The sequence below is a fragment of the Alligator sinensis genome, unplaced genomic scaffold, assembly GCF_000455745.1.
Source record: "Alligator sinensis unplaced genomic scaffold, ASM45574v1 scaffold151_1, whole genome shotgun sequence".
NCBI lineage: Eukaryota > Metazoa > Chordata > Crocodylia > Alligatoridae > Alligator > Alligator sinensis.
This window is the reverse complement of record NW_005842534.1, coordinates 800,339-811,092: the sequence shown is the minus strand read 5'-3', so window position 1 is coordinate 811,092 and position 10,754 is coordinate 800,339. Positions and strand designations below refer to the sequence as shown.

The 10,754-nt window shown below is 42.2% G+C and overlaps 1 protein-coding gene across 1 annotated transcript in view; it reads right to left on the bottom strand.

Moving 5' to 3' along the window:
- KNDC1 (kinase non-catalytic C-lobe domain containing 1) overlaps positions 1 to 10,754 on the bottom strand; it is a 164,597-nt gene that overhangs the window by 48,852 nt on the left and 104,991 nt on the right. Inside the window, exons 9-12 of the mRNA XM_025213522.1 lie at positions 9,125 to 9,196; positions 8,962 to 9,023; positions 1,254 to 1,412; positions 835 to 912 (exon numbers count right to left, since the gene is read on the bottom strand). Coding sequence (XP_025069307.1) covers positions 835 to 912; positions 1,254 to 1,412; positions 8,962 to 9,023; positions 9,125 to 9,196 — 371 coding nt within the window. The remainder of the gene's footprint in view (positions 1 to 834; positions 913 to 1,253; positions 1,413 to 8,961; positions 9,024 to 9,124; positions 9,197 to 10,754) is intronic.

The following is a 10,754-nucleotide window of genomic DNA, read 5'->3' as shown; positions in this document are numbered from 1 at the left end:
AGCAGGAATAGGCCGGTGTCTATACATGCAGATTTTAAACTATAGTTAGTCCTAAGTCAGTCCACACACACAGTGTTACTGTGCAGTAAGGTTGATATGTGCTGTCCATCACTGTGCAGTAACTTATTCGGCATAAATTTGATACCTGCATGATGCAGGTATCAAATTTATGCTCAAGTCTGCGTAAGTCACCATATTTACTGCACAGTACAGGTGTGCAAGTGTAGATGTGCACACATACTGCGCAGTAATTTCAGTTACTGCACAGTAAATGCGCATGTGTAGATGCACCCACTGGCTCCAAATTGTTACTGTTCATTTAAAAAAAAAATGCTATTTTAATAGAAGTATGACAAATTGATGACTGCTAAACCATATGTTAGATTTCTACATTAGAAATCTCCATTATCTTACTCTTAAAATGGAACACCCAACTTCCTGATAAGTGGTTCTCTAAGCCAAATGTGCCAACGTTGCTTTGAAGACCTGAGGACTTCGGAAGTCAATTATACACATATAGTGAACTTTAATGTAGTTACTATAATACATAGCTAAGAGTAGGCACAGAAAATCTGCAAAGTATTCTAAAAACAGAACAACACTTTCACATCTATTTTTCATTCTAGGAAGAAATATTAAACATTTCTTCTTAGTACTGCCCAAGTATTTTTGTTAATGAAGTTCCTACAGGAGTAGTACTACACAACCACTTGCAAGATTTAACAAAATTGAGAGAATAAAAGAATTACATTAGCCAAGCACAAAAAATCTTACTAGAACATATGGTAGAAAGATTATCAGAAAACTTATAATACATTGGAAGAATACTCCTACCTTAAAGACAGATTTACTCAACAAAGCCAGAACCTTTTTGCTGTTTATCCCTCTTTCACATAGATAACTACTGGATGTCTAAAAATATGAAACATCATTTTGAATTGGTAAGAAAGTTAAATAAGTTGCTAAGAAGCAGTACTATATATATATTCTTTTACTTAAAAATAAATCTAATTTATAGAATCTTTTAACTTGTTCCAACTTTCTGGTTTAAAACTTCAACATAGATTAAAACAAACACTGTTCATCCTCAAGGGCACCATTAAAGCGTGAAAAGAAAAAAAAAGATTGATCATCATATAATGAGCTATCAGGCTATTATAAAAATAAATTAATATTTTCCTATTCTAATTTTTTACTAACTACATCTCTATACATGATTGAAAAGCTAATATAAAATTGCTTAATCAAGTCACCTTAATTGCATCAGCTAAGGAAGGTCTTTCTTCAGGGTTTTTTTTTGCCATATCCAGAAGAAGATTCTTTAGTTTCCTTGGCAACACTAGTTTGTGATCAGGTGGAAAACTGCACTTGGCTGCCATCCATAAAACTGCAGCAGTGCCATAAATACAGACCTGTTGAAAAAGCATATCCATTAGGGCTGTGTGAAACAGCACCGTTTCATTTTGACTTCCATTTCACCATTTCGAAGGGACAGTGTTTTGTTTTGTTTCGAAGCACTGTTCCATTTTGTTTTGTTGAAACTGTTTCACTGTTTTGATGCGTATTGATGTTTCGCCCATAGGCTATAGTGGGGAATCATGAAAATGCCTATACCTTTGTCATTTCTTACCTGATTTGAATGAAAACAGCAGGGATGGTATCTCCTGCTGAGGCCACAAAGTCTGTCACGTTTCAAGGAGGTAGGTGCATGGGTTTCTGGGAAACTGCACCTTAAGGTGCTGACAAGCACAACTCATGTCACACACGTGTGTTAAGGTGCAGCAGAGTGAAAACAGCAGGCATGGTAGCCTCTGTTGAGGCCATGAAGCCTGCCAAGTTTCAAGGAGATAGGTGTAGGCAGAGGTGACCAGAGCAAGGTACGGGGCCTGGGGCAAATCAGCCCATGCCCCCGCTCCAATCCTGGACCCAAAGAAGCTGCTGCTGCCATCACCAGCAGCAGTGTCGGCAACAGGGGGAGGGGGGGAAGGGGTAGCGAGCGACTGGATGAGGAGCCACCACTCCACCCAGGTCCACAGGGCCCTCCAAAGTGTGGGGCCTGGGGCACTCGCCCTGATTTGCCCCTCCCAGGGATGGCCCTGGGTGCAGGGGTTTCTGGGAAATTGCACCTCAAACTGTTCAGAGCAAAACTTGTGTCACTTGTAAGTGTGAAGACACAAAGAAAGCTCAGTTCAAACAATACTTTTTATGTTGTTTTCCTGTCCCTCCCCCACAGCACTGGGATTGGAAGGGACCTCAGGGGAGGATCACTGTCACTGGCCAGCTACCTGTCAATATCAGAGCAGTCCTTCCTCCCTCTTCCCCCTCCCTCTTCTTAGTTTCTCTTTAGCTGCAAGTAAGCCCAGCTTTGAAACTTGAAATGTTTTGAAACTTTTGAAATGTTTCAACTGCCCTCATTTCATTTTGAGGCTGTTTCAAAGCCTTTCATTTCGATTTCACTGTTTCGAGCTCAAAATGAGTTGAAAAAGCATCAAAATGAAACACCCAGATAAATTTCACACAGCTCTAATATCCATCGTGTAAGAGACAGCAAAGCTGTAAAGAGGCATGGAATGAACGGGACTTTCAAAGAAAACCTGACTGCAACCTGCCTTCAAATGTGCGATGTAGCTCTCAGCATATTGCTGCATGTTTGCATAAGAATAGTAGCCAGTTTTCTAACACTGGATTAACATAAGTTAGTTTCCTTATCTACTATCTTAATGTATACCAGGAAATTTTGAAAAGTATTATTTTGCAGCACTTCTTTCCCATGGAAATCATTCAAAATTAATTGCAGGCTTCTGGATCCTTTCTTAAACCTCATTTAGCAGTCAATTATTACAAACAGCAAGTAGATAGTACGTAAGTATTGCATTCCCCGTTGATAGCAGCCCCCTGCCCATATAAAGAAGGTAGGGTTGTTTTTTTAAAAATTAAATATAAATAACCGAAATTTGTTTTTAGAAATTATTATAGCTATAGTTAAACCACTTAACATATTGCCTTTGTGAGACATCATAGAAAGAGAGTTGTTTCTATTTGGTTCCAAACTTAATATTTTAGACAGAGAGGGAACCTCTCCTCATTCAGTGATGAATACGTTTACCTTGCCATTGTGGCTAGAAACTGACCAGTTTTATAACCTTAGGTCAACACCAGTTAGTTTTCTTATCCATCATCTTAATACATATCAGGAGACTTGGGAAAGAAATGAAATGCTCAAGTAGCAGAATTTATTATACCTGATTTAGCAGAAGTACTGAGAACCACCACCATTACAGTGCCATTTCATCAAGCACAGAAAGTATCCTCATAAGGGGGTGAAAGCTACAAAACCATAGGTCCCAGCAATGTGCATCTGTTACTAAGAGTGGGGCTGGCAAGCTGCCAGCTGCCTGAGCACTGAATCTGTTGCCTTGTATTTCTTATCCCTCTTCTTCAGCAGGGGGATCTGACTCCTGCACTGGTCTCTGGGCAGTCCCAGAAGTTTAGATGTTTGCTTTGAGGTCCAGAAAAAACATGTAAACATTTAAGGTGAAAAAAAGAAATGACAAGGATGATGGGGGTTAGACTAGATGACCTCCACAGATCTCTTTTAGCCCTATTTTTCTATGATCCTATGAAAAATATGATGTCATGATGGGCGTCTACTACAGAATACCGTACAAGATCAGGATGTGTGGATGCTAGAGGCAACTATTTGGTTCAGATGGTGAAGAAACCAACTAGCAGGTAGGTTCTTTCTCAATTTGATGCTTATTAATAGAGAGGAATTAGTTGATAATCTGAGGGTGGAGGGCAACTTGGGAAACGGTGACAATGAAAATGATAAAGATCATGATGCCAATGAAAGAATACCAAGATAAAAATCCTGGAATTCAGAAAACAGATTTCAAAGTGACTCAGAAAATTGGTAGGCAGAATCCCATGGGAAGCAGATCTAAAAGTAAAGGGGGGAAGAAGGGGAGGGAAGAGTCTAGAAGAGCTAACTGTACTCTAAAGGAACAGTATTAAAGGCAAAAAAAGCAAGCTAACCTGATGAGAAAGATGAGTATTAAGTTTGTAGCAAGAGTCCTGCTTGGCTCAACTATAAGATCTTCAATGGCTTAAATCTTAAAAAGGAATCTTACAAAAAGTGGAAACCTGGCCTTGTTACTAAGGATGAGTATAGGTATGGTATGGATTTATAGGGACAAAAAAAAAAAAAAAAACCAAAAAAAAAAAATCAGAAAAGTCAAGGCACACAGTGAGATGCAGCTAGTAGTAAGCATTCTATAAATATGTTAGAAGTAAGAAGACCAAGTTAAGTGTAGAGCATATACTGAATGAAGAGAAGGAGCTAATAAATGGCAATGTGGAAGGGTTTAATTCCGTATTTTTGTGAAGGAATTATTTGTACCATTGATTAAAGGTTTACCAAAAACTTGAAATGGGGAAATCCTGCTCCCATTGGCCACATTTATAGTGCCTCCCTCATGAACCTGGGAGTGGTGCCAAGAAACAAGCCATCTCCCCCCCACCTTGCTTCCCCCTCTACCCATACGCAAGGCTGGTAATTAGACAAACAAACCTATTAGAGGGGTCTGGAGTGCAGACCCTGGAGCCTGAGAATGGCTTGGGCATACAATCAGAAGCCCTAAATCAGGAATGGCCAACCTCATGACCAGCCTCTGCATGTGGCACATGGTAGATCAGGTAGGGGACAGGCAACACCTGTCAAAAACGTAGCCCCCCGCACTGCCCTAAGCCATCTAACTCTGCCTAATTGCAGGCTTGGGCATCTGTGGATCAGGAGTGAAAGAGCAAGGTCCTGCCAGGAGTCCCAGGCTGCTCATCCCAGTCTGCCACCCCACAGCATTCATGTTGGTCAAGGCTGTCCTGAAACCTCCAGCAAGGCCTAGCCCCCCACTCACTCACTGGCACTGGAGTGGTAGCTAAAGTCAGCTTATCATCCAGTTCCCCCATATAAACTGCTGTCTCAGAGCAGAAAATGTCTGGACAACAGGGCTCAACCTGATCCCAGATATTTTCACTGTTCCCTCCAGCTTGTTCTCCAGCTCTGCTCTTTACTTGATCTTCTGACTTTTTGACCTAGTCTGCTCTCCGACTCTGCTCTCTGCCTGATCTCCCAGCTTCCTGACTTGGCTTAATTTTAGACCCAGCTCTCAGACTGATTTTGGTTTCCTGACCCATCCTGTACCTGGATTCTGCTAACTTGTCCTACCCTGGTTGGCACCTAGACCCAGAGGGGCCCCAAACCTGGCCTCCCACAACGCAGCATGACACAGGCTCACCATGGAAGCAATATAGATGTGGCCATTTAAATCAATGGGAGTTTCACTGCAGATTTCAATTTTATCTTAAATGTTTATATGGACATAAAAGGCAGGAGGTAGAGCAGGATGTCCAATTGCACTAAAACAGTTGATGTAACAAAATATAACTGGTTGCACACACATGCAGTTTGCTGTGCCAAAAAAAAAAAAAAGCTCACCTGCTACAAAAATGGCAGACAATCCAGGACAAAAGCTGCTGTTTCAAACAGCAACTCCTTCACCTTTTTGACATAAATTTAAAATACAAGCAGACCTGAAAGATGCCCCGCCTCCTTCCCACTATCTCACAACTCTCTGCTTTCCATTATTCCACAGTTCTCAGCCCCCTCCATCCCCAATACTGCTGCCATCTCTGGTCTTGGGATATCTGCAAGTGGGGAACTTTAAAGGGCTTGCAGGCAACCTGGGAGCACCAGCAGCTTCAGCTGTCTTCAGTTTCAATCAGTTGTTACCATGGGAGCAACACAAAAATAATGCATGTCAAAGGCCTAGACGCTAACTGGTTCAGAAATGCAAGAGCTTTTGTAGGCCAACCTCGTCAGATGCTAACCATTAACAGGGCTACCCACTTTTTTGTTTCTTTTAAAATGACTATTCAACCCACTTAATGTGATTGGCATCACCTCAATTTCCACACTGTAATCACCAATGTATTATACCTGATTTAGCAGGTACAGGAGGTACAACCTATGTATGCTTTAACTGACCAGGACAATTTGCCTTTGGTGTGAGTAATTTTCTGGCAACTAAGTGATATGGAAGAATTGCTTCCAATTTGTTCTGTACTAGAACTTATCAGCTTTCAGAAGAACTTCAGTGTAAGCACTGAGAAAGAGCTATGTCCTCTGATTCAGATCTAAGGACAAAGAAAATAAGGGGAAGAGTCCTTTTTCTAAAACAAAAACTCTTGGAAATTCTGGCAATGGTCTAAAAAATTATGAACGTTACAAATGTGTTCTGTAGCCGATTAAAAAACAAAGCAGTTTAACCCTGAGCTCAATGGCCAAAAAAAAAAAAAAAAATCATGATTTTTTTTGTATGTGTTCTTTTACGATTTTAAATGGCTATTGAAATGGGAGTGACAAGGAGGGAAATAGGAATAATTTCTAAAAATACCACACTATCTGCAAAAGATCCCATTAAGGAGCCATTCTATCAGGAAATTCTATAGGCAAACAGGCACCCAGAGATAAAAGTGATGAGTATGTTGTATTAAATAGACACACAAAGTGATAAGGGCACATCTATTAAGAAAGGTAGCATTATGCAATCAACATGGGCAACCAGAAAAAGAAAAGGAAAGAAACCTTTCATACAAAAGGTGGTGGAAATGGTAATTCCACCACCACCATGTGGAGGTGGATAGCTACCCTAGATTTTTTCATTTTCCCCTGTCCTTCCTCAACTTTTTGTACACAAACATGCACACCTGGAAAAGAAAGATTTTTTATTTTAAATATTTGAAAGGAAAAAAATAAAAGAAGGAAGACTGGGAAAATGGTCTTTTGGATTTTTTTCTTTCTTACAGCCAGGTTGACAAGTCAAAACTTGCCTTGAAGTAAAATTCAAAAACAGTTTTTTCTTTTCTCATTGCAGGATATCAATTTCCTATGAACTGAGTGAAATTCTGAAAACTACTCAAGTGTAGTATTTTGTGCACACAGATCCATTAAGAATTGGCCATATGTTAACTACTGGTAAAGAAAAAAAAATCATAAGTTTGTGCTCCTCTGCACGGGACAGACACAAAAGAGTATGCATTTCGGTCTATGCCAACTTGCACACCTGACTAGTAAAGGGCAATGGATTTGCAAAGGTATCAATCAGAGCTGAAAATGATGTGCTACACCTGTTATTCATGATGCACAAACAGAACAGCAGCTTTGAGTTTCAGAATAAATAGGAGTTTATTAAAAAAAAATTTAAAAATTTAAAAAAATTAAAGAATTAAAGAATTAAAAAAAATCTTGCTTCTAAACTAAATATATTTGTTGCAGAAATAGTTAAAAAAACAAAAGGTAACCTGTTTTATCATTAACTACCCCATTTTGAAACATGTCTTCAGTGCCATTTCCACTGTAAAGTGACCTAAGAAATTAATTGATGGGAATCTATTAAGAATATATAAAGTTAATAGATACTCCAATGTCTGGGGATTAGAAGAAGGAAGAAAAGGGGAAGAGTATTCTACAATTTTATATGCAACAAACTGTAACAGATGGGATACCCACCCATAGCGGGTGTCCAGTGGTGTGCCAAAACCTGGCTGAGCCTGGGAGATTTTTGTCCCTCTGAGGACACCAGAATGAAAGGACTGAGGGAATTCTGCCTTCAGGCCCAGGAAACAGGGCCCCTTTCAGAGCCCCAGAATTTCGTGGCCAGGATTGGCTGGCCATGGAGATCTGGTGCAGAAGGTTGGCCACTGGGGACAGCTGGGGAACTGAGAACAAAAAGAAAGAAAAAAAATCCGCTGGGGGGTTGCAGCAGGGATCTCATTGGGGTGCTGGAGCAGCGAGTGTGGGAGGCTGCAGGTGCTGAGCCACCAGTTGCATGAGTGAGGGAAGCGAGCAGAGCCCAGAGGCGAGTCCTGGGTCTACTTAAAGGGGGGCCCAGAGGGGAGACCAGCCTCAGCTAGCAAGAGTGCAGCTGAGGGCAACAGGAGGGGGAGCCCCGTGAGAGAAGCACTAAACTTCAACCTCAAGGAGGACCTTGGGAGTGATCAACCAGGAAAGTAGACCTACCAGCCCTGTCTGAGGGGCCTAAAGGGGTGTTATGGGGAGAAGGTTGTTTCTGTTACAGGAGGCCAAGCAAGGGCACCAGCCGGTATCAGGAGTAGAGCCCCAGGGCCATTGAGGGAGCTCCCATTGCATCCACAGCTGACTGATTACGCTTGCCTGAACTAAGGTGACTTCAAGACAACAGTAGTCAACTGAAAGATTGTTATTCTGGGTGTCTACGACAGACCTACCGGGACTGTAGCATTTTACGCAAAGATGGGATGTCCCCATTTTGTTTCTTTTGGGTTTGGGACGTACATACGATTGCCTTACTGTATGGGGAATAAACCTACTGTCGCTCTACCGGGGGTGTGATTACCTACCAATACATGTATACATGTTGTTACAAAGTTACATATTTATAAGCATTGATGTTCATTAGCACTATTCCCTAAATTAACTGAGTTACGAATTCAACCTTAGAATAGATAGGGGTGTATGTATACAAATATAAATATACATGTGTATGTAAACATCTGAATATAAATTCATACATATCTATATAGAATGTAAATAATAAATATTGTAAATAGCTACCTGTTTTGTCAGAGTGCTGCTACCGGAGGTATCCCCATACCAGGATCCTGAGATTCCTTGTTAACCCAAAGGAACCCAAAAGGATGGGTCTAGCTGGTGCCCTCGGGTTCTACAAATTGCCACCGGCAGCAGTTAGTGCCCCATGGAGGGGTGTTACATATACATGCCACCACCATGCCCCAAACATTTGATACTTTAGTCCTTGAATGTTGGAATATTTAGCCTCACTAAAAAGAAGAGGTTACACAACTGTCTTTTTAGAAGATATATAGCTACACACATGCAAGATACCTCATATCCTGTGACATTACCTTCTCAGTAACAATATCCTCTTCATCAATTTCAGGAGCCAAATAAAATGTGTCATAAGATCCTAAGAAGAGAAGAAAAAGCAAAACCAAGAAATATCATATATGCTGTCCTTTCAGCTGCAAAAAGAGAAAGGAAATAAAAATATGCTCTTAATCAATTTACCTTCATCTTTTAGAGGTGCAAAAAGAATGTTTCCATGGCAGTCAATAAGTACCGAGTCCAAACATAAACACGCTGTGAAACAGACAAGAGGACCATAACTATAACAAAGCATGCCCTTTGAATAATAGTTGTATTTACTGGTGTGGCAAATAATTATTAAATACTGTTCAAACAAATTAAATAGTGGCACTCATACATGATAGGACGGATCAAGTTTTTGTGCGAACAATCAAATAAAACTAAGTGTGTGACACAAACAAGGTAATAAAGGAAAGTAGTTAAAAACTACTTCAAGATGTAATGTCAAGGGTTTCAATTGCTGCAAAATAAAATTGATAGTGCAAGGGGACTGAACAAAATGCTGGAAAATAGAGGTGCACCAATATATTAGTGCCATATCAGATTGGCACCAATAAAAGGAAAATTAACATTAATGCTATTGTTTTTTTTTGGCCAGTGTAGCTAACAAAGTACCAATAAATAGAATGTGCTTTCTGGCTGGGGCCCTGCGTGCTACATGCATGCATACAGTTGCAGCATGCACATGGCCAGGAATGCATTCAGGCAGCGTGGAGAGCAGTGCCCTGCAGGTAAGTCTGTGGAGGGGAAGGGAAGGGGCATGGGTGGGTGCAGATTGAGGCCCCCACAGTGAGGGAGAGAATGGGACAGGGGCAGCGGCTGGGGGTGCTGCCCAGCCAGGACGATGAACAGAACCCAGAAATGGGATGGGGAGTAGGACGGAGCCATGGGCAGCTTGTCCAGGGAGCATGGGGGGGAGCAGCTCCCTGCCACTGCATGCACCCCCAGGGGACGTATGGGGGGGCCATGTGCTCCCCAGATTTGTGCATGAGGTGAGGGCAGATGGGGGCTGCTCGCTGTGGGCTCAGGGCTCTCAATTCTGCTTCCTTTGTCCCAGGAGCCCCATGCTGGCTATGCATCCCCTGCCCACGCAGCAGCAGTGACAGCAGCAAGGGGTGCCTCTCACTGCCAGCTGGGCAAGAGATGTGTGGCCAACGTGGGGCTCCCAGGGAAAAGGCAGCAGGGTGGAGAGCCCTGAGCCTGTAACTGGCAGCACACATCTGCCCTTGCCCTGCTCAGCTCCCGTCTCGTCCCTGTGCTTACAAATGATGGTGGCAGCGCTTGAACTAAAGTTTATTTGACAAGCTTTAGTTCAAGTGCCACCACTGCCATTTTTAAGTAATGGGATGCTGATCTCCTGTATGAGCTGCCCACAGCTCCATTCCACTCCCCACCTCATCCCTGGGGTCCCATTCACTGCCCTGGCTGGGCAGTGTCCCCAGTGCCAGCCCCTGCCCCAACCCCTCCTTCCCTCACTGTGGGGGCCTTAATCTTCCTCCCGCATGCCCCTTCTCTCCCCCAAACTCTTTCACCTCCACAGACTTACCTGCAGGGTGCTGCTCTCCATGCTGCCTGGCTGCATTCCTGTAAATCTGTTATCAGACCGGTATTGGCTGATATGCCTGGTGAATATTTGGCTACTAGTATCAGGCAAGACAATCTTTATCAGTGCATTCCTACTGGAAAGGAAACTGTAGGCATGTCTGGCAGCAAGCTTGATCCAGAATTCCTTAGGGAATTTTAAGATTTAGAGCCAAGTCCTGCAAATACT